The sequence below is a fragment of the Oncorhynchus masou genome, unplaced genomic scaffold, assembly GCF_036934945.1.
Source record: "Oncorhynchus masou masou isolate Uvic2021 unplaced genomic scaffold, UVic_Omas_1.1 unplaced_scaffold_24___fragment_4___debris, whole genome shotgun sequence".
NCBI lineage: Eukaryota > Metazoa > Chordata > Actinopteri > Salmoniformes > Salmonidae > Oncorhynchus > Oncorhynchus masou.
In genome coordinates this window covers 408,381-433,270 of record NW_027016551.1, presented here as the reverse complement: position 1 = coordinate 433,270, position 24,890 = coordinate 408,381, and the positions used below count along the sequence as shown (strand labels likewise).

General features: G+C 43.0%; 1 protein-coding gene across 3 annotated transcripts in view; it reads right to left on the bottom strand.

The window, feature by feature from the left end:
* The window catches only part of afap1l2 (actin filament associated protein 1-like 2), a 140,888-nt gene that overhangs the window by 38,399 nt on the left and 77,599 nt on the right, over positions 1-24,890 (bottom strand). For all 3 annotated transcript variants that reach the window (XR_010455486.1, XM_064964699.1, XM_064964700.1), the window contains 7 exons: positions 12,499-12,678; positions 12,081-12,167; positions 9,517-9,601; positions 5,972-6,076; positions 2,070-2,281; positions 491-636; positions 179-293 (listed from right to left, as the gene is read on the bottom strand). Coding sequence is in view for 2 of the 3 variants with exons in the window: in XM_064964699.1 (XP_064820771.1) it covers positions 179-293; positions 491-636; positions 2,070-2,281; positions 5,972-6,076; positions 9,517-9,601; positions 12,081-12,167; positions 12,499-12,678 (930 nt within the window). In the remaining variant the exon portion in view is untranslated. The remainder of the gene's footprint in view (positions 1-178; positions 294-490; positions 637-2,069; positions 2,282-5,971; positions 6,077-9,516; positions 9,602-12,080; positions 12,168-12,498; positions 12,679-24,890) is intronic.

Sequence of the window (24,890 nt, the reverse complement as noted above, 5' to 3'; positions counted from 1 at the left end):
TTGTCTGCACACAAATGTTTGCACAACCATTGTGCTGTGTGTCTCACGAACGCTGTGTGACCTTTTCTGGGCAGACATTGTGCTGTTGTGTCAAATGGGTTGTGCATCAGTGGTATAAACTGTGTGTACGTGGCTGAATACTCTTGAATTTGTTGTTGTATTGATGTGGTGAGCTCACCTCCAGTTCGCCCTCTATAGAAGCCACATCGTCATAAATGTCATCTGAACCGTGGGGAGCCGAGGAAAGGCTGTCTTTGTAGGTGCTAGGCTCTGAGTACCTCCCCTGCATCAGACTGAAGAATAGACACACATATTACTGTATAAGCGCACACACACACACACACACACACACACACACACACACACACACACACACACACACACACACACACACACACACACACACACACACACACACACACACACACACACACACACACACACACACACACACACACACAAACACAAACACTGTGATGAATTAACTAACTACAAGGAGGTCTTGGCTGCATTGACTATGCTGGAGATCCTCTCAGAATTGACATAGTCATAGGTGAGTTCTTCAGGGTCGGTCTTAGTCCCAGTCTGAGATAGCAGAAGACCCAGCCAGTGACCCATATCAGCTGACGACTTGGCCTGGGAGTGGAAAGCGGCATAGAAGAGAGAACAAGGGAAGAGGGGAGGAGAGATGGGAGCGGTAAGGACAGAAGAGGAGAGGGAGAGGACAGGAAAGAGGAGAGGAGCAGAGAGCATTTTGAAACACAGCCTTGATTATAACATAGAAAATACGTAGATCAACCAACAGGTGGCAGTCATGTCAAGGCTTTCGTCTGAAGATCACCCAAAATAAAAAATCCATTCCCAGGAAATTAGTTAATTATCAATTTTCTGCAGCACATTTTTCATTTTAGTTTTTAAAGTCCATTAAATAAAACTAAAAAAGGAATTACATTGACCATAACAGCACATTTTTTAAAAATGTAACCATTATTTAAGTAGGCAAGTCAGTTTAGAACAAATTCTTATTTACAATGGCGGGCCTACTCCGGCCAAACCTTAACCAGGACGACGCTGGGCCAATTGTGCACCGCCCTATGGGACTCCGAATCACATCCGGTTGTGATACAGCCTGGAATCAAACCAGGGTCTGTAGTGACGGCTCTAGCACTGAGATGCAGTGCCTTACTTAGACCGCCACGCCACTTGGGAGCCCCAAAGCAGGGTGCTGAAGCTTAAATAAAAAAAGGGGAGTTCCTCTTGCTCACAAATCCCAGTACATCCACTACCTCCCCTACACATACACAGTTTGTTTTGCTATCCTTGTGGGTACCAAATAATTGATTCCCATCCAAAATCCTATTCTTCTTAACCCCTAACCCTAAAACTATACCTAACCCTAACCCCAATTCTAAACCTAACCCTAAACCTAACCTCCAAGCCTAAAATACTATCCTTGTGAGGAATTCTGGTACTCAAAAGGATAGTCAAACAAAAACACACACGCAAGAACACGTGTCATGTTCTTCTATCCTTGAGGGGACCTAGAATGTATTTCCAATAAAAATCCTATTTTTCCTAACCCCTATCCCTCAACCTGACCCTTAAGCTTAAACGAGGGAGAATTTTCCTTGTTTTACTATCCTTGGAGATTTTGGGGGATTTTAAGTCCCAACAAGGATAGATTGGGCACTGTTCTCAGTAAGATTTTCGGAGAGGGACAGGGGCCAGGTTCTCATATGAGGTCAGCTCCTGCTGTACTAGGGACTGAGTAAAGGGCTTTTACAAGAGCTTTCTTGATTACTGATTTCCGTAGAATTAATGCTTATATGGAATGGTACAGCATGCAATAATCCAGTGTTAAGGCTAAAGATGTGTGTTTGTGTTGTAATTTGCTATTTAACATGCAATGACTTACGTGAGTTCGTATGTGTTTTTGAGCATGCGTTTTCATTGATACGGGTCTTTTTTATGGTGATAACTGATACAACATTTTCCCAAGTTCGGAAAGGTTTCTACTTTCTTTCTATAGCGCCTACCTTCCCCCATGCCTGCCTACCTCCCCCTCCTACCTCTAGTGTGGCTAGCTGTGCCCCATCCATCTGGATCCGGAAGGAGTAGAGGTGCTCAGGGCTGGGGTCTGGCAAGACCATGCATCCCTCCAGAGGCACAGGCTGCTGGGCCACTTTAGTCTTGCCCTTGTCCTGGTAAAACCACAGCTGCCCATTTTTTATCAGACACCAGTGGCTCCTCCAATGACTGTTAACCAGCACGTTGAGGTAACCTGAGAGAGAGACCATATTGTTATATTTTTACTTTGTCAATGTAAGTTTAACTTGTTGACATATCAATTAAGTCTACTGAATTGAAATACATTGAATTATTGTGTGGTGAGGGACAGAGAGAGGGGGGAGATTGTGAGAAAGAAATGGTGAAAGAGAGAATTTGTTATCCCTGTAATTACTGTACTGTACAGTCATGGCCAAAAGTTTTGAAAATGACACAAATATTACATTTTCAAAGTCTGCTGCCCCAGTTTGTATGATGGCAATTTGCATATACTCCAGAATGTTATGAAGGGTGATCAGATAAATTGCAATTAATTGCAAAGTCCCTCTTTGCCATGCAAATTAACTGAATCCCCCAAAAACATTTCCACTGCATTTCAGCCTTGCCACAAAAGGAACAGCTGACATCATGTCAGTGATTCTCTTGTTAACACAGGTGTGAGTGTTGACGAGGACAAGGCTGGAGATCACTCGGTCATGCTGATTGAGTTCGAATAACAGACTGGAAGCTTCAAAAGGAGGGTGGTGTTTGGAATCATTGTTCTTCCTCTGTCAACCATGGTTACCTGCAAGGAAACACGTGCCGTCATCATTGCTTTGCACAAAAAGGGCGTCACAGGCAAGGATAATGCTGCCAGTAAGATTGCACCTGGTGGTGCAAAAAAATCAAACATTTATCGGATCATCAAGAACTTCAAGGAGAGCGGTTCAATTGTTGTGAAGAAGGCTTCAGGGCACCCAAGAAAGTCCAGCAAGCACCAGGACCGTCTCCTAAAGTTGATTCAGCTGCAGGATTGGGGCACCACCAGTAAAGAGCTTGCTCAGGGAATTTCAGCAGGCAGGTGTGAGTACATCTGCACACACAGTGAGGCGGAGACTTTTGGAGGATGGCCTGGTGTTAAGAAGGGCAGCAAAAAGCCACTTCTCTCCAGGAAAAACATCAGGGACAGACTGATATTCTACAAAAGGTACAGGGATTGGATTGCTGAGGACTGGGGTAAAGTCATTTTCTCTGATGAATCCCCTTTCCGATTGTTTGGGGCATCTGGGAAAAAAAGCTTGTCCGGAGATGGTGAGCGCTACCATCAGTCCTGTGTCATGCCAAGAGTAAAGCATCCTGAGACCATTCATGTGTGGGGTTGCTTCTAAGTCAAGAGAGTGGGCTCACTCACAATTTTGCCTAAGAACACAGCCATGAATAAAGAATGGTACCAACACATCCTCCGAGAGCAACTTCTCCCAAACATCCAGGAACATCAATATTTTGGGTCCATGGCAGGGAAACTCCCCAGACCTTAATCCCATTGAGAACTTGTGGCCAATCCTCAAGAGGCGGGTAGACAAACAAAAACCCACAAATTCTGACAAACTCCAAGCATTGATTATGCAAGAATGGGCTGCCATCAGTCAGGATGTGGCCCAGAAGTTAATTGACAGCACGCCACGGGTGGATTGCAGAGGTCTTGAAAAAGAAGGGTCGACATTGCAAATATTGACTCTTTGCATCAACTTCATGTAATTGTCAATAAAAGCCCTTGACACTTATGAAATGCTTGTAATTTTACTTCAGTATTACATAGTAACATCTGACAAAAATATCTAAAGACATCGAAGCAGCAAACTGTGTGGAAATTAATATTTGTGTCATTCTCAAAACCTTTGGCTACGACTGTACAACTAATGTGATCATTCATTGTATATTATACTTTCCTTTCCGTCATAACACATTTAATAAGTTCTTAAGGGCCTATTGCAACCAGCATTGGTCACCATATCATCGTTAAACCGTCAACACGCGCTAAGATCACAAAGCAAAGCTGATCTCAATTGCCACCACTATTGGCCAATGTATTACCACTCTGTAAAGCTGATGTGTTGACTTCCAAGTCCTGGTTGCTGCCAACCTTTTCCAATATACTTTCCAGCTCTGGTGGATATTATCATTGGTACAAATGAAACCTAGTCTTTGAGGAGTTTAAGAGAGAGTTATCTACAGTTGAAGTCGGAAGTTTACATACACTTAGGTTGGAGTCATTAACACTTAGGTTGGAGTCATTAAAACTTATTTTTCAACAACTCCACAAATTTCTTGTTAACAAACTACAATTATGGCAAGACAGTTAGGACATCTACTTTGTGCATGACACAAGTACTTTTTCCAACAATTGTTTACAGACAGAACATTTCACTTATAATTCACTGTATCACAATTCCAGTGGGTCAGAAGTGTACATACATTAAGTTGACTTTGCCTTTAAACAGCTTTGGAAATTCCAGAAAATTATGTCATTGCTTTAGAAGCTTCTGATAGGCTAATTGACATCATTTTAGTCAACTGAAGGTGTACCTGTGGATGTGTTTCAAGGCCTACCTTCAAACTCAGTGCCTCTTTGCTTGACATCATGGGAAAACCAAAAGAAATCAGCCAAGACCTCAGAAAAATAATTGTAGACCTCCACAAGTCTGATTCCTCCCTGGCAGTATTGATTTTGTTTCATGTCACTACTCTTGTTTCTTGTATTGTTCCATGTTTAGTTTATTATTAAACTCATTACCTGGACTTGCGCCCCAACTCCTAGCGTCTACGTTACAACCATGGCACATCTACGATGGCAATTTACCTTGCACATTTTTATGAATGGAAAACTCATATTGGTGTACTTACTTTTTCATTTCCAATTAATGTAATACATTAATAACAACTTGTCTTAATATGGTATTGTAATTTCTTATCAAGGGTTGAAAAATAAATCTCTCTGAACTGTCCACATCTAAACTTTGTAACCATAAACAGACCATCATGATTCAGTTAATATCTCTGTTTTCAGTAAATCATAGTCTGATAAAAGTATTTCAAAAGACACAAATTATATTCTAATTAAGTTTGAAATTCAAGATGAAATGTTTGTATGAAAATACAATAAGTATTTATTATGAATTGCCAGCCTTGCGATTTTCAATGTTACCTACCGATAGGTCAATACTTTTTGTGGGGCAGGAGTAGAGAATCTAGACACAGCTGTCTGGTATCAGACTCGCTTGACACGGTAACAACATGAGATCAACCGATCTGCTGGTTTAGTCTGGGATTTCAGTCACAAACAATTTTGTTTTAACATGCATGTTAGTAGTGTTTTAAGAAATCCAGCGCTTATACACAGCTGCGTGTTAAGTTCTGCGTCTTGGTTGCAAACGGGCCTCTGTTTGCTTTGACCATGTAAGATTTAGAAGAGGCTGGCGGGTAGAGGTATAGGAGGATGGGGTCATCGTAATCACTGGAATAGAATAGATGGAAGTGTATCAAACACATAAAAGACATGGTTTCCATGTGTTTGATACCGTTCCATTACTTTCTTTGCAGCCATTACATTGAGCCCATCCTCCGATATCTTCAGCAACCCCCGGTAAAATGTCATTTCATCCCAACAAACTGAAAGGAAAGAAGGATGGGAAAGGAAAGTGAAGACCATATAGAGAAGACGGAATGACAGAGACAAAGAGCAGGTGAATAAGGAAACAAGAAAAAGAAAGTGAAAAAGAGATAGGTCTGGGTTCAAACAAAACGCAATGTGCAGACATCGCACAGCATTGCGGTTTGTTTGAATCCTTTCCAGTGACTTTGGCTGTACTGTATGTTAACAGGGTAATGGCTGATTTGCCTAGCTCTGGAGGCCATCTCCACTCACCTGAGGTGTCAACACATTTCTCCGGACTGTCTAAGGAAGAGGTCTTCTTCTTGCCAATGTTCATTAAGTTACTGAACTTCAGACCTGCACTGTATTTCTTCTTCACTGTAAAGGATGAAGGCAGAAAAGGGTTCTAAACCAAGACACCCAACAAGCGATTACTTCTGTAAACAATCAAGAACAAGGTTAAGCAGAGTATTACATTATGTGGTTGGATTGATGTTAATGGGAGTGATGCAAATTCATCCACAAGACTGCTATATTCTCTAAAATCACTTACTAAGGTGATTGAAACCAATAACAACCAAATAGAAATGGACCATTCTAAAATTCCTGGACTTTAAACCCCTAGTAGTGACAGTTACTGTGTTGTCCTCAGTCTAATCATGGAAACATAACGTAAAACTTAAATTAATAGCCCGGGCATTTATTTTCTTAAATCACTGAACACAACAGGCACTAAGAGACAGGCTTCTATTTGAGCCAGTCGTCTTATTTCATTCATATAGGTAATTGTTTAATTCCAACATTCACTTCCAGGATGTTAATAAATTTCTTCATTTCCTGCCCTAACGTGTTATTATTGCCTCTACTAAAACAATAAAAAAATTAACTTTTCCTTGACAGAATAATAATTCTCCTCTAAGACAGTGCATTTTCATACGTTGGCCACTAGAGGGCGATCAGACAATTGTACTCCTGAAGTTGTAATTCTTTTATTTCACCTTTATTTAACCAGGTAGGCTAGTTGAGAACAAGTTCTCATTTGCAACTGCGACCTGGCCAAGATAAAGCATAGCAGTGTGAACAGACAACAACACAGAGTTACACATGGAGTAAACAATTAACAAGTCAATAACACAGTAGAAAAAAAAAGAAAAAAAAGAGTCTATATACATTGTGTGCAAAAGGAATGAGGAGGTAGGCAAATAATTACAATTTTGGAGATTAACACTGGAGTGATAAATGATCAGATGGTCATGTACATGTAGAGATATTGGTGTGCAAAAGAGCAGAAAAGTAAATAAATATAAACAGTATGGGGAAGAGGTAGGTAAAATTGGGTGGGCTATTTACCGATAGACTATGTACAGCTGCAGCGATCGGTTAGCTGCTCAGATAGCAGATGTTTGAAGTTGGTGAGGGAGATAAAAGTCTCCAACTTCAGCGATTTTTGCAATTCGTTTCAATCACAGGCAGCAGAGAACTGGAACGAAAGGCGGCCAAATGAGGTGTTGGCTTTAGGGATGATCAGTGAGATACACCTGCTGGAGCGTGTGCTACGGGTGGGTGTTGCCATCGTGACCAGTGAACTGAGATAAGGCAGAGCTTTACCTAGCATGAACTTGTAGATGACCCGGAGCCAGTGGGTCTGGCGACGAATATGTAGCGAGGGCCAGCCGACTAGAGCATACAGGTCGCAGTGGTGGGTGGTATAAGGTGATTTAGTAACAAAACGGATGGCACTGTGATAAACTGCATCCAGTAGGCTGAGTACAGTGTTGGAAGCTATTTTGTAGATGACATCGCCGAAGTTGAGGATCGGTAGGATAGTCAGTTTTACTAGGGTAAGTTTGGCGGCGTGAGTGAAGGAGGCTTTGTTGCAGAATAGAAAGCCGACTCTAGATTTGATTTTATAAGCAATTCATTTAGACCCTAAGATTATTTGAAACAGGTGTTTATTTGCTGAAACGTGTGCGGTTGACCGGCTATTAAAAGTGACAGCCGGCTATTTGAGACTGTGTTTAATTGAAGTTTTCCGGTAACTCAAAAGTAAAACTCATGATAACACCCCGAGTGAAACATAACTGAAAAGTAAAAAATGTCACCTACTGTTCAGCGTGTACTAGACAAAATATGCATGCTACACTGTAAATTGTGTTAAGATCATTACAAGAGTATATTTATATATTCATAATCGTCAATCTCCCAAAATCGATTAACTCAAGAAAGTACTTAGCTACTTTAATCAGGTTTACATCTAACCTTTTTATGCGAGTAAAGTAAAAAAAATGTTGCAACAGGCCTGATGGAAACAGCAAATTTGGCAGAAAACTTTCAGAACGTCGACAAAACAAAATATGCTAGACAAGGTGGGCTCTTTCTGTGTATGGAAAATCAATTAGGTGAGAAATAACCAATAACCATCATATCAAAGTAAACTTGGAGTCACACCATGATATGTTGTGTGGTCTTTTCACTGTGACTCGGGAAAGCATGCAGTTTACTAGGTTAAATAAATTATGATGAACTTCAAAGGGTGGTGAAAGTACAGGGTGATAAATATTGAGGGTCTTATGCTGGTGACATTATGATCGATGCTTGGCTACCGTTTGACAACTAAAAATCTTGCTCTTTCATTCATAATAATCTCATCATGCATTAGGCTATACCTGCACTGTATCTGAGAGCTGATGTCTAGAGCACGGTTTTCCAAACTCTGTCTTGGGGCACCCCCTGGGTGCATATTTTGATTTTTGCCCTAGCATTACACAGCTGATTCAAATAACCAACTCATCATCAAGCTTTTATTATTTGAATCAGCTGTGTAGTGCTAGGGGAAATAACTAAACGTCGGGAAATGTGTTTTTATGTGGATTTTAGAATATTCACATTACAATCTCTCACCAATTGGATGGAAACCTAGCTACTTTACTTTATAATTTACACTTGGTAACGTTATCCTTACTGTCTTCAATTTAAGAGTAAGGGTACATACATTAAAGAAAACTATGTGTTGTTTGGATGGTCCAGCTGCTGGGTAACAGGCAGTGGGTCAAATTGTTGGGTTATTTTCTTTAAAAGAGCAAGATTGGGTTGTTGAGGCTGGGTTACTGATACTGGGTTCTTGAGATATGACCCAGCAGATCAGATCAGAAGACTGGAGGCCTGGCTTACTGGGGGCGTGGCTTTCAGTTTTTGGACACCCATGATTATAAATGTCATTCTGGTTCATCTGTTCTGTTGTATTGTTTTGTATCATCTGTTGTATTGTATTGTATCACATGTTAAGGTTAAACACTGATACTTTTGTAGCTTTAATTGGTTCTTCAAGAGCCTATGCATAGCCCAATGTTGGGATATCTTTGTTGCAATAAATGTACATTTCAATGTTATTAATAATAAAAAAATGAAATATTCTATGAAAATGTATATTTGCATTGCACAAACTTAACATGATGAACAACAATGACATGTATTGTCACGGGTGGCCAAAAATAACTATATGAAACAATTCCCCTAATAGGCCACACCTCCTAAAAATAACCTATGGATTGCATTAAAAAAAGACCCAGCTGCTGGGTCAACCCAGCATGAAAGTTAATAAAAACCCAACTATGGTTAAATTAACCCATGTTTGAGTAATCCCCCCAAAAATTAACATTATTATCAGCGAACTCCTCCAGTTAGGATCACTCTGGGGGGAAGCGTTCCCTAGGTACAGATCTAGGATGGATCAGCTTCTTTTCCCCCAATCCTAACCATAAGCCTCTAGTGGCAACTTCCCCATAATTGGTGAGGATCAGAGCTGAGACGTTACTCACCATCTTTAGATTCAAGGGTCTCAGCGTGGCTGTCTGTGCTGCTGCCACTTTCAGAAGTAACTGAGTACCTCTCACTGAGCTCCCCCTGCGTATAGAGACCACCACACACACATTTACTATACACACACACACACAACTTAATCACACACACACTTACCGCACACACACAGACTCTCCTCAAACATAAACAATTGTACACGACTCTTGTGAAGCATGATTGACAATTGATTGTGGTTTTCAATCCATTGCTGCCGGACCCCCAAGGTGTGGGCATTTTTGTTCAAGCCCAGCACTAACGTCATCTGATTCAATCAGGCATTTTCTACAAGCTCCCAGCAACTAGGGAACAGAAAGCATGTCCCATGTTCCCTATTGAAACCCCATGATGAAATAGTTACTTGTACTTACACTAGTCAGATAAAACCTTGTTTGACAGCAGCTTTGGAACTTTAACATATAACCAAGTTATAACCAATCTAATCTCGGAAACCCATAACTAAAATTATGCGTAATTTAATCAGTTGCTTGATTAAGTTCTGGGGTAGACGTGTTAGAAAATATACTAGAACGTGGAGCGGAAGCAGGCTGGTAGCTCCAGCCCCCTCTATTTGCAATTCACTTGCAAGTATTCACACCCCTTGACTTTTTCCATATTTTGTTGTTACAACCTGAATTTAAAATGGATTAAATGTAGATTTTGTCATCCACTGGCCTACACACAATACCCCATAATGTGAACGTGGAATTGTCTTCACCATTTTTTTTACCAGTTAATTAAAAGTGAAAAGCTGAGTCAATAAGTATTCAACCCCTTGTCATGGCAAGACTAAATACATCCAGTAGTAAATAATTCACGTAATACGTTGCATTTACTCACTCTTTGTGCAATATAAGTGTTTAACATAATTTTTTAATGACTACCTCATCTCTGTACTCCATACATACAATTATCTGTAAGGTCCCTCAGTCAAGCAGTTAATTTCAAACACAGAATCAACCACAAAGACGATGGATATTTTTCCAAGAAAGGCACCTATTGGTAGATGGGTAAAAACAACAAACCCCAAAGGTGCCTAATTTCTACACTGTACAAAAATATAAACGCAGCATGTAAAGTGTTGGGCCAATGTTTAAAGAGCTGAAATAAAAGATTTTTAATGTGCACAAACAGCTTACGTCTCTCAAATTTAGTTTAGAGCAGCAAAAATAAATGTTTTGTCATACCTGTGGTATACGATCTGATATACCATGGCTGTCAGCCAATCAGCATTCAGGGCCTGAACCACCAAGTTTATAATATCTCTTTGCGCATGGTGAAGTTATTAATTACACTTTGGATGGTGTATCAATACACCCAGTCACTACAAAGATACTTCCTAATTCAGTTGCCGGAGAGGAAGGAAACCTCTCAGGGATTTCACATGAGGCGAATGGTGACTTTTAAACAGTTGCAATGTTTAAAGGTTGTGATAGGTGAAAACTGAGGATGGATCCACAACATTGTAGTTACTCTACAATACTAACCTAAATGAGTGAAAAGTAGGAGTGAAAAGTAGTGAAAAGTAGGAAGCCTGTACAGAATAAAAATATTTTAAAACATACAACCTGTTTGCAATAAGGCACTAAAGTAAAACTGCAAAAAACGTGGCAAAGAAATAAACTTTATGTCCTGAATAGAAAGCGTTAAATTTGGGAAAAATCCAACATAACATCACTGAGTACCAGTCCTTATGTTTTCAATTGGTGTTGGCTGCATCATGTTATTGGTATGCTTGTCATCGGCATGGACTGGGGAGTTTTTCAGGATAACAAAGAAACGGAATGGAGTTAAGCGCAGGCAAAATCCTAGAGGAAAACCTGGTTCAGTCTGTTTTCCAACAGACACAGAGACAAATTTACCTTTCAGCAGGTCAATAACCTAAAACACAAAGCCAAATATACACTGCAGTTGCTTATCAAGATGACAATGAATGTTCCTGTGTGGCCTTGACAGAACTTGAAGTGTTTAAAAAATAATAAAGTGGCAATATTGTACTATCCAGGTGTGTAAAGCTCTTAGATACTTACCCACAACTCTAATCACAACTGTAATCACTGCCAAAGGTGATTCTTATGCGTATAGACTCAGGTGTGTGAATACTTATATGAATGAGATATTTCTGTATTTCATTTTCAATACATGTGCAAACATTTCTAAAAGCATGTTTTCACTTTCTCATTATGGGGTACTGTGTAAAACGTAAATGAAACGTACGCTTTTGTCTATGGTTTCGTCCTCTTTCTTGAACTCTTTTACATTTGTTCGGCTTGATTTTATTTAATATTCTTTTGTATATAAGTGAAATGTTAAATGTTAAAGATGCGAACACCAAATGATCAGTGATGAAAAATCTGCGCATCATAACAAAGTTCCTTGTTACTCATCGCATCCCACAGTCTGTTGACATACGCTACGATACCAGTTATGTTATGTGTCTCTGTCCATGAGAGACTATAACCAATCTCACCCAATAGCCATAACTACCAGTAAATAAATGAATTGTGTTCTATTGATGGTATTCTACCTTAGTGCAAATGAGTCGTGAGGAGTCGGACACAGAGTGCTGCATCTCAGAGCCCTCTGCTGGTTTAGGGCTGATTTCCTGGATCACCTGATGGGGGCGACAAGGAAACAAGACCAATAGGTATGTGCCCCCTTCCCTTTCTGAGCATCTGGAAAAGCTATATATCAATCCAATCCATTATCCTCATTGACATTATTGTAACTATCAGGGTTGGGGATTTATTCCATTTTAATTCAGGAAATCAACAGAAATTCAAATTTTCCTCATTGAAAAGCAAATTGTGAAAATGTAAATGAGAAATTCTGTTTACTACCTGAATTGACTGAATTAAAATGGAATTGACTCAAACACTGCGGTAACAACAATACAGTCTGACTCCAACCCCCACCAATAGTCTCTCCATCTCCAGTCCCTATACCTTGAGCCACAGCTCTGTCTGCTCCTTGCTCTGCAGGCCCAGAACGATGGCCTCTCCTCCCATGGGGATGATCTTCAGCTTGTGCTCCTTCCTCTTAGGCTGCTTCGCCTTGTAGACCACGATGCATCCCAGCAGGCTCACGTCCAACAGCGGCATCTGCTCCTTGGAGCTCTTGTAGCACTATTGGAACATCAAGAGGGTACAGTGGTTGGTGATGGAAATATGGCTTAGTTGGTTGGAGCAACTCGTTCCAGGGAGGTGCATATTTTTGTCCTAGCCCAGCACTAGCATACAGTGCCTTTAGAAGGTATTCACATCCTTTGACTGTTTCCAATTTTGTTTTGTTAAAGCCTGACTTTAAAATTGATTAAATTCATTTGTTTTGTCACTGGCCTACACTCAATATGGATCAACAACATTGTAGTTACTCCACAATACAAACTTAATTGACAGAGTGAAAAGAATAAAGCCTGTACAGAATAAAAAATATTCCTAAACATGCATCCTGTTTGCAACAAGGCATTAATAAAAGTAATACCGCAAACAATCTGGCAAAGCAATACATTTTTTTCCTGAATACAAAGCGTTACGTTTGTGGCAAATCCAATACAAAACATTACTGAGTTACATATACATTACATATTTTAAATCATAGTGGTGACTGCATCATGTTATGGGTATGCTTGTAATCATTAAGGACTGGGGAGTTTTTCAGGATACAAAAGAAACTGAAGCACGGGAAAAACCCTACAGGAAACCCTGGTTCAGTCTGCTTTCCTCCACACTGGGACACACATTTGCTTTTCAGCAGGACAATAAACTAAAACAACAAGGCCTACTAACCACCGGTTCTGGCAACCATCATTACGCACACTTGGACCTCATCATCACCTGGATTACTCTCCCTTTATTTAGCCCTCAGTAGCCTCAGTCAGTATTTGTTTTGGTCACGTTACATCTCCTGTTTCGCTTATCTGCTTTATTCTTATCATTAAACTCATTTTCTGCACCTGCTTCCTGACTCGCAGTGTATTTGTTACAGAATACTGCCTCTCTATATGGAAGAAGCAGAAGAGAAAGACATCTCCCAGACCGTTGGCGAACAGGTGCACCTACTCCGCCAACACCACAATAAGCTGGCACAACTGGATGCGGCTATGGATGACACCACCCGAGAGAGGATTCACCTCCAACTAGCAGAGGGCCTCCTACCACGAGTCATCCCAGCGAGCCAGCCCCCCAGCCTACCCAGCACTTCGCCCAGGTTAACGATGCCCGACTGTCCCTCCCGGACAAATATGACAGGACTCCATCCAAATTCTTTGGCTTCCTACTCCAGTGCTCCCTCTATTTCTCACATCAGATGGGAGCCCCCACCACTGAGAGGTCCAAGGTTGCCACAGTCATTTCCCTGCTAACCGGGCGGGTGATGGAGTGGGCTACGGCCATCTGGTAGAGGAAGAGCTGGGTTCTGTTCATGGCTGTCTTCGACCATCCACCGGAGGGCAGAGAGGGAGGTGAGTGACTACTTCAACTCCGGCAGGGTGCCCAGACCGCTGCAGAGTACATCCTCACCTGCTGGACCGTAGCAGCCTCTAGGGAATGGAATGAACCAGCACTCCGCACCCTATTCCGAAGAAGACTGCGCGAGGAGGTCCAGACAGAGTTGGCGTGCCTGGACAACCTTCTTTGGGAGCGCCAGCGCCCCCCTCTTCCTGAGCCCATGTAGGTAGGGGCCACACACCTCCCAGCGGCAGAGCAGCGTAACATGAAACAGCTGGGGTTCTGATCCTATTCCGACCAGGAGGGGCACAAGCTTCAGCGGTGTCTCAACTCGGGGTCCACGGGGGCAGAGCAGAGGCCCCGTGATCATCTGTCTCCTGGAGTTGGTGTGAGTATTCCATATTCATTGCTTTCTGCCAAACTGTCCCTGGTTTCTATTTCACTGGCTGGCTGTCCCACGTGTTGTCTCTATAGCCCTAGTGGACTCCGGTGCCGCAGGGAATTTCATTGACCAGACCCTTGCCTCCTCTCTGAACATCACCTTGTGCCCACTCTGCTCTCCTCTTCAGGTCCAAGCCCTGGATAATTGAACAGTGGGATTGGTACAATAATGCATATCACAGCACCACTCACCAGCACCCATGCACCAAGAAAAGCCTTCGTTCCTCATCATCAACCCACCCATACACAAAGTCATGATGTTGGAGCCTCCCGTGGCACCAACGTCATGACCCCACCGTCTCCTAGTAAAGGATGAAAATCACCGCCTGGAAGACCTGCTTTTTCTTACCCTGTGGTTCCACTTCGATTGAGAGACCTGCGGTTGCCCTCCAGACCGACATCCTGGAGGTTTACCAGGATCTCTGGGAGGTTTTCTCCAAGAGACGCCACCCGTCTCCCTCCTCATTGCCCCTGGGACTGTGCCATTGACATGCTTGCAGGCTCTGTGCCTCCGCACAGCCGCATCTACCCTCTGTCGGTGGCTGAAACCGATGCCATGGAGGAATACATCCAGGAGGTTCTCCAACAGGGTTTCATCCACCCATCCACCTCCCTTGCGTCGGCAGGCTTCTTCTTCATGACCAAAAAGGATGGAGGTCTACGTCCGTGCATCGATTACAGAGGCCTCAATTCCACCACTACCAAGTACCGCTACCTTCTCCAGTTGGTGCCGGTCACTATCGAACAGCTTCACGGGGCATGTTTTCTTTTTACAAAACTGGACCTCTGGAGTTCCAACAAATTGATCCGGGATGAATGGAAAACGGTCTTCAGCACGATGTCTGGACACTATGAGTACCAGGTGATACCTTACAGATTACCCAATGCTCCGTCTGTGTTTCAGGCATTCGTAAACGAGGTGTTCCGGGACATGCTCGTGCGCCAAGTGGTTGTGTATAATCGACATCATCCTGGTCTACTCGGCCACCATGGAGGATCACATCGCCCACGTCCGAGTAGTCCGTGGGCGCTTCTTGGAGAACCGCCTGTATTTGAAAGCGGAAAAGTGCCATTTCCATCAGGTCGCTGTCTCCTTGGGATACCAGATCAGGCCACAGGGAGTGATGATGGGTGAAAGGAAGGTTGAGCCAGTCCCAAACACTGTAAAGGGGCTACAACGGCTTTTGGGGTTTTCCAACTTCTTTTTGTGGTTTGCCAAGAACTTCAGCTCCACTGCCTCTCCTCAAGGGCGATCCCCGTAAGGTGGTGTAGAGTCCTGCAGCCGATGAGGCCTTCCTCCTACTGAAGGGGCATTTCACCTCCGCCCGTTGCTGAAACACCCAGATCCTAAGCTGCCCTTAGTGGTGGAAGTGGATGCCTCAGAAGTGGGTGTGGGGGTCGTCTTGTCCCAGCGCCAAGGTAACCCACAGCAATTGTATCCATGTGCATACTACGCAAAGAAACTGTCCCCTGCAGAGCGGAACTATGACGTTAACGGGAGCTCCTGGCGGTGAAGTTGGCATTAGAGGAGTGGAGACACTGGCTGGAGGGCACCAAGGACACATTTCTCATCCTCACCAACCACTGGAACTCGGAGTACATACAGACCTGACTCCATTTTGCTCATCCCGTCCTATAGGCAGAAACTCAAACAGGATGTATCGGTGACAAGAACTATTCAACGCTGGTCTGACCAATCGGAATCCACGCTTAAATTTTATGTTCTGGGTAGCTTCAGAGAATAATATTGATCTATACGCTGATTTGGTGAGTGAGTTTATAAGTAAGTGATTTGGAGATGTACCCACTGTGACTATTAAAACCTACCCTAACTGGAAACCGTGGATAGATGGCAGCATTCGTGCAAAACTGAAAGCTCGAACCACCGTATTTAACCATAGAAAGATGACTGGGAATATGGTCAAATACAAACAGTGTAGTTATTCCCTCCGCAAGGCAAACAAGAGAAATGTTGGTATAGGACAAAGTGGTCGCAATTCAACGACTCCGACACGAGATGGATGTGGCAGGGTCTACGGGCAATCACGGAGTACAAGAAAACCAGCCATGTCAAGGACACCGACATCTTGCTTCCAGGCAAACTAAACTCCTTTGCCCGCTTTGAGGATAATACAGTGCCACCGACGTGGCCTGCTACCAAGGACTATGGGCTCTCCCTCTCCTTGTCCGTGGCCGACGTGAGTAAGAACATTACACGTGGACCAGAAGGCATCCCTAGCCGCATCCTCAGAGCATTTGCAGAACAGCTGGCTTGTGTTGTTATGGACATATTCAATCTCTCCCTATCCCAGTCTGCTGTCCCCAGATACTTCAAGATGGCCACCATTGTTCCTGTACCCAAGAAGGCAAAGGTAACTGAACTAAATGACTATCGCCCCGCAGCACTCACCTCTGTCAACATGAAGAACTTTGAGAGAGACTAGTCAAGGATCATATCACCTCCACCTTACCTGTCACCCTAGACCCACTTCAATATGCATACCACCCCAATAGGTTCACAGACAATGCAATCGCCATCACACTGCACATTGCCCTAGCCCATCTGGACAAGAGGAATACCCATGTAAGAATGCTGTTCATTGACTTCAGCTCAGCATTCAACACCATAGTACCATACAAGCTCATGTTTATGCTTGAGGCCCTGGGTCTGAACCCCACCCTGTGCAATGGGTCCTGGATTTCCTGAAGGGCCGCCCCCAGGTGGTAAAGGTAGGAAACAACATCTCCACTTTGCTGATTTTCAACACTGGAGCCCCACAAGGGTGCGCGCTCAGCCTCCTCATTGTACTCCCTGTTCAACCATGACTGCATGGCCATGCACGCCTCCTACTCAATTATCAAGTTTGCAGACGACACAACAATAGTAGGCTTTAACACAAACAATGACGAGACAGGTGAGGAGGTCTGGAAAACAACCTCTCACTCAACGTCAAAAAAACAAAGGAGATGATCGTGGACCTCAGGAAAAAGCAGAGGGAGCACCCCCTATCCACATCGATGGGACAGCAGCGCAGAAGGTGGAACGTTTTAAGTTCCTCGGCATACACATCACGGACAAACTGAAATGGTCCACCCACATAGATAGTGTGGTGAAGAAAGCACAACAGCGCCTCTTCAACCTCAGAAGGCTGAAGAAATTTGGCTTGTTACCTAAAATTCTTACAAACTTTTACAGATGCACAATTGAGAGAATCCTGTCGGGCTGTATTACGGCCTGGTACGGCAACTGCACCGTCCACAACCGCAGGCGCACAGCGCATCACCGGGGACAAACTACCAGCCCTTCAGGACACCTACAGCACCCGTTGTTACAGGAAAGCCAAAAAGATCATCAAAGACAACAACCACCTGAGCCACTGCCTGTTCATCCCGCTACTATCCAGAAGGCGAGGTCAGCACAGGTGCATCAAAGCTGGCACCGAGAGACTGAAAAATAGCTTCAAGGCTATCAGACTGTTAAACAGCTGTCACTAACACAGAGAGGCTGCTGACTACATACAGACTTGAAATCATTAGCCACTTTAACCTCTCTGGGCAACCCGATGCGCTAGCGTCCCACCTTGCCAATAATAAATGCAAATGCGCTGCGCCAAATGCTAATAGCACTCGTTAAACCTCAAACGTTCATTAAAACACACATTCAGGGTACTCAATTCAAGCTACACTCGTTGTGAATCTAGCCAACAAGTCAGATTTTTAAAATGCTTTTCGGCGAAAGCATGAGAAGCTATTATCTGATAGCATGCAACACCCCGAAATACCTGAAGGGGACGTAAACAAAAGAATTAGCATAGCCGGCGCTACACAAAACGCAGAAATAAAATATAAAACATTCATTACCTTTGACGAGCTTCTTTGTTGGCACTCCTATATGTCCCATAAACATCACAATTGGGTCTTTTTTTCGATTAAATCGATCCTTGTATACCCAAAATGTCCATTTATGAAGACTGTGTGATCCAGGAAAAACACAGTTTCTAAACGCAACGTTATTTTTTTAAATTAAAAAAGTTGCCTATAAACTTTGACAAAACACTTCAAACTACTTTTGTAATCCAACTTGAGGTATTAGTAAACGTTAATACGCGATCGAATTCATCACGGGGCGATATGTATTCAATAGCATTAAGTCTTGAGACGATGGTCGATATTCTCTCTACCAAAACTTCCTTTGTGATGCAGTGATGACAGGAAGTGCCTCTTCTTCGTTGAACCAAGGAATAACGTCACACCAATTGCCAAGACTGGAGACATCGTGTGGAAGCTGTAGGAATTGTCAACTGGGAGCTATCTATTTTCTCTTGCCATAGACAATACAGGCAACTGGCGCATTGATATTTTTTTTCTTTTGGGTGATCAGTTTTCCTTGGGATTTTCCCCGAGACACACGTTCTGTTATAGTCACAGCCGTGCTTTAACCAGTTTTAGAAACTTCAGAGTCTTTACTATCCACACATACTAATCATATGCATATACTATATTCCTGGCATGAGTAGCAGGACGTTGAAATGTTGCACGATTTTTAACAACATGTTGAAAAAAGTAGCCCTAGCTCTAACAGGTTTTAATAATGACACTTTAATAATGTTTACATATCTTGCATTACTCATCCCATACTGTACTTTATACCATCTATTGCATCTTGCCTATGCCACTCGCTCATCCACCACTTTACTTAGATTTGTGTGTATTAGGTAGTTGTTGTGGAATTGTTAGATTACTTGTTAAAACCTTTTTGGGATAGGGGGCAGCATTTTCACTTTTTGGATGAATAGCGTGCCCAGAGTGAACCTCATACTCTATCCCAGATGCTAATATATGCATATTATTATTAGTATTGGATAGAAAACACTCTGAAGTTTCTAAAACTGTTTGAATCATGTCTGTGAGTATAACAGAACTTATTTAGCAGGCGAAACCCGAGGACAATCCATTCAGAATTTTCAATGGCTTTTCATTGGGAATCCAGATTTCTAAGGGACCTTCTTGCAGTTCCTATCACTTCCACTGTGTAATATTTGTGTTGTGGAGAAATTACCAGGCAGGAGACGGGAGTACAGTTAGTTTTCGTTTAGTCAAAACCCCTCGTGCTCTACAGTTCCCGGCACCCTAGTGCGCATGTGCATTTCCTATTAGGTGTAGTAACGTAACACTGCCGTAATTCATTACTGCTTAGTAACAGCATTGTAACTAATATAAACAGATGTAGATCCCAGATACTACACTCCTCCCCCATAGTGTTTAACTCCCAGAGAACAAGGTAAATATGTTAGGGAACTACTAATGCAATATCTGAACAATGCATTCTTAAACATTTTCAACTACTGCAGACTTTTCAGAGCCCAGCACAAATCCAGGGGATTATTCTGCACCGAAGATAGAGTTTGTGTCCTAATAACTAACCCAGGTAATGTCCTTTTTCTTTCCTTTTATCTAGGACATATTAAAGTGTTTGTTTGTTTTACTGTCTGTTACCTCCTTAACCAGCTCAACTCATAGGTCAAGCTTTTGAGGTGCCCTTCGCTGTCGAATAGGATATCTCCGCTCCTCCTGGGCTTCCGGTGGTGGGCCAGGTTCAGGTGGAAGGTCAGGCTCGGTCTCTCCCGTACATCCACAGTTAGGAGAATAGTCATGGGGGTTGTTATTGTTCTTGTTCTCTCGGCATGTCTCTGCTGGGGCATTGGACCATAGCAGATGATCCACATGAACGTTGACCAATTTGGACTTGGTAAGTCAAAGGTCCTCTGTGTTGCAAGATCACACCTGAGTTCCAAAGGCGCTTGGGGTCTGAAATCACGTACCATCACCCTCTCTCCATCTTTGAATTCTCTGACAGTCTTTGAGTGTCTGTCATGAGCTTTCTTCTGCTGTAGCTGGTGCTTTGCCACAGTGCTTGACAAGTCTGGTTTCAACAATGTCAGGCGGGTACGTGGTTGGCGTTTCAGAAACAGTTCAGCTGGTGTACATTCCGTTACTGTGTGTGGTGTGTTACGGTAAGTAAACAGGAACTGGGGAAGCCTTTGGTGGGTGGGCACAGACTGAACCTCGAGTCTAGTCCAGGCCTTCTTAAAGGTTTGCACGGCCCTATCCGCTGCTTCGTTTGATGCCGGATGATAAGGTGGTGACAGGATGTGCCTTACTCCGTTGTTCTTGAGAAACATTTCAAAATCGTTTGACGTGAAAGGAGGGCATTGTCCGATACGAGCTCCTTGACTAGTCCAAAGGATGCGAACAGGTATCTGAGAAGATTGATGGTCTTCTCAGCTATGGTCAGTTGAGTAGGGAACACTTCCATCCACTTGGAATGGACAGACGACGACAACAATGAAATGTTGCTTGTCAATCTCAGCGTAATCCACATGGATGCGTTCCCAAGGTGGAGCAGCCCAGGACCATGGATGAAGACTTGCAGCAGCAGGCTTGTTGCGAACAGCTTCACAAGGTGAGCAGTGGCCTACATGCTGTTGAATGTCCTGATCCAGTCCAGGCCACCACAGATAACTGCGAGCGTGTGCTTTCATTCGAGTGATCCCTGGATGTCCCTCATGCAGGTCAGATAGCAGTCTCCTCTGGAATTTGTGAGGTACCACCACCCTTGATCCCCACAGAACACATCCTTGATCAGTGGACAACTGGTCTTTCTTGTCGATGAATGGACAAAGGTTATCGTCATTTACGAAGGTTGGCCAACCGCCTAATGTTAAGTCCAGTACCTTGGAAAGCACTGGGTCTTTCCTTGTTTCCTCTGCTATGTCTCAAGCAGATATGGGCAGTTCGTCAATGAGAGAGATCTGGAGGACTGCTCTATCATCTTCACTGTCGGAGTCACTATTGCATGGTAGTCTTGATAGTGCATCGGCATTTGCGTGCTCACTGGATCGTCTGTACTCAATCTCGTAGTCTAACAATATCAGAGCCCAACGTTGCATTTTAAGTGCAGCAAGGGTTGGTATAGCTGGATGGCCAACAGAGGCTTGTCAGCAGTTGGAACTTCATTCCGAAAAGGTATTTGTGAAAGTTCTTCACTCCGAATATTATGCTCAGGGCTTCCTTCTCAATTTGAGCATCATTTTTCTCACTTGGTGACAGAGTCCCTGATGCAAATGCAATAGGGTGTTCTTCACCTGACGGTAGAACATGTGAGATGACGGCTCCTACTCCGTATGGAGATGCATCACACGCGAGTCTCAGCTTCATCTGTGTTGTAGTGGGCAAGCCACTTGCTCTTTAGCAGACGCTGTTTGCAAGTCTTGAATGCTTCTTCACATTGTGGGGACCAATTCCACTTTGTATCGGCCTGCAGCAGTTGGTGAAGCAGATGCAACAATGTGCACAAGTTTGCCACAAACTTTCCGCAATAGTTCAGGAGCCCAAAAATGACCTCAGGTCTGAGATATTTGTGGGTGCTGGAGCGTTTACGATTGCTTCCACCTTGCTGTTGGTTGGGTGCAGGCCTTGTGCATCAATCTTGTATCCGAGATACTCCACTGAGTCCTGGAGGAACTCACACTTCCTGCGTTTCATCCTCACTCCGTATTTCTGCAGTCTTGACATCACTTCGTCCAGCACTACAAAGGTGCTCTCCAATGATTGGTGCTGACACGAGGATGTCATCCATGAAGCACACAATATTGTCTATACCGTCCAAGATCTGATCCATTGTGTGTTGGAATATCGCTGGAGCTGTCGAGATTCCATAGGCCAAGTGAATTAATCTGAATAGCCCCTTGTGTGTATTGATGGTCAGATACTGTTCTGACTCCGGATCCAGCTTCAGTTGCTGATAAGCGAATGCCAGGTCCAGCTTACTGAAAAACTTCCCACCAGCTAGAGTGGCAAACAGATCTTCAGCGTTTGGTAGTGGATATTCCTCTGGTAGTATGCAGCGATTTATTGTGACCTTGTAGTCACCGCACATTCTGACGGTCTTGTCTTTCTTTGGGACAACAACAATTGGAGAGGCCCAGTCGCTCCTCGCTACTTTCATGATTATGTTATTCTTCTGTTGGCGGTCCAGTTCATTCTCTACTGCTTCCTTAAGACCATAGGGAACGTGGTTTGGACATGGTTTGTGAAAGATAGGCTTGGTTCCTTCTTGCACTCTGACTTTTGCTGTGAAGTCTTGTATTTCACCATAGCCATCTTTGAAAAGTTATTTGTGCGTCTCCAGCATGTTCGTGAGTGTAGCCTGACTCACTGGTTTGTCATTTCTCTGACTGAAGATTTCTCCCCAGTTCAACTTGATCTTTTGTAGCCAGTTTCTGCCTAGCAAGGCTGATTTTTCTCCTTTAACAATGACAAGAGGTAGCGTCCACTCCTTCCACTCATACCGGACTGGTACCTGGATCTGCCCTAACACAGGAATAGTGTCACCAGTGTATGAAGAAAGGCGGATGGACGCAGGCTGAAAGAGGGCACTCTTTCAGTTTTTCTTTGTAGAGTCTCTCTGGAACCAGAGATACAGACGCTTTGGAGTCCAGCTGCATTTTTACTGGTTTTCCCGCTAACTCCATGTTGAGATAGATTCCATCTTTTTGTTGTTGAGCTGTGTACACTGAACAGTTACACTACTGTTTCAGTTGTACCTTCCTCTTCTTGTGCTGCGTCTGACACTTGTGCGCTCTTGCTGTGCGTTTCGAGGCTTTACACACTCTCTGTACATGTCCAACCTTTCCACAATTGTGGCACATTTCATTTTGAAATCGACATTCACTGTGCTGATTGTCTCCCCCACATCTGTAGCAACTTGGCTTAGACCTTTGAGATGTGACTTTTGTGAGCCTTTTTCACCACGTGCATCACTGACCTTGTGAACTCCTTTCTGACGTTCTGCATGTCCCGATAGCTCAATAGTATCCATGTGGGCAAGCTCGAGTCCAAGTGCTATATCACAGGCTTTCTTAAGGGTCAGGTACTTCTCTGACAGAAGCCTTCTGTGATAAGCTTCACCTGTGAAACCACATACAAACTTGTCTCGGAGAGCTTCATCAAGAAATTGTGCAAACTCACATGTACTTGCGAGCCTTTTCAAAGCAAGGATGTCGTCAGCCACGGTTTCCCCTTGACTCTGGTGACGTTGGTAAAATCTGAAACGTTCTCCAATGAGAATTGGCTTAAGCTTGAAATACCTTGAAAGAATTTCAGTCAGTTCTGCATAGTTCAACTCCACTGCATTTTTTTGGTTCAATGAGACCTTTCAGCAATCCATATTCAGTTGGACCAAAAACACTGAGGAATATGTCTGCTTTCTTTTCATCTTTGATTTCATTTGCAGCCAGCCAACCCTCAAAACGCTCCAAATAGGAATCAAAATGCTCTTTTGTAGCCTCAAACTCTGGTACTCAACCAATGGTTGCCATTTTCACAGTTAATTGTTCAGTTTTCTTATTCCTTGTGTTCCTTAACTTCTTCGATATAGGGGGCGCTCTTTAAATTTTTGGATAAAAAACGTTCCCGTTTAAACAAGATATTTTGTCACGAAAAGATGCTCGACTATGCATATAATTGACAGCTTTGGAAAGGAAACAATCTGATGTTTCCAAAACTGCAAAGATATTGTCTGTGAGTGCCACAGAACTAATGCTACAGGCGAAACAAAGATGAAATTTCATACAGGAAATGGCCCAGATTTTGAATGCGCTGTGTTCCAATGTCTCCTTATATGGCTGTGAATGCGCCAGGAATGAGCCTACACTTTCTGTCATTTCCCCAAGGTGTCTGCAGCATTGTGACGTATTTGTAGGCATATCATTGGAAGATTGACCATAAGAGACTACATTTACCAGTTGTCCGCTTGGTGTCCTCCGTCGAAATTATTGCGCAATCTCCAGCTGCGTGCACTTTTCCATTTGGTTCAGAGGAGAATGGCAACTGCCACGAATGATTTATCATTGAATAGATATGTGAAAAACACCTTGAGGATTGATTCTAAACAATGTTTGCCATGTTTCTGTCGATATTATAGAGTTAATTTGGAAAAAAATCCGGCGTTGTAATGACTGAATTTTTTCGGGGGTTTTCTTAGCCAAACGTGATGAACAAAACGGAGCGATTTCTCCTACACAAATAATCTTTTTGGAAAAACTGAACATTTGCTATCTAACTGAGAGTCCCCTCATTGAAAACATCTGAAGTTCTTCAAAGGTAAATTATTTTTATTTGAATGCTTTTCTTGTTTTTGTGAAAATGGTGCCTGCTGAATGCTAGGCTTAATGCTATGCTAGCTATCAATACTCTTACACAAATTCTTGTGGTTGAAAAGCATATTTTGAAAATCTGAGATGACAGTGTTGTTAACAAAAGGCTAAGCTTGTGAGCCAATATATTTATTTCATTTCATTTGCAATTTTCATGAATAGTTAACGTTGCGTTATGCTAATGAATTTTGAATTTTGCACGCTGCCTTTTCAGCGGAATGTTGTCGAGCG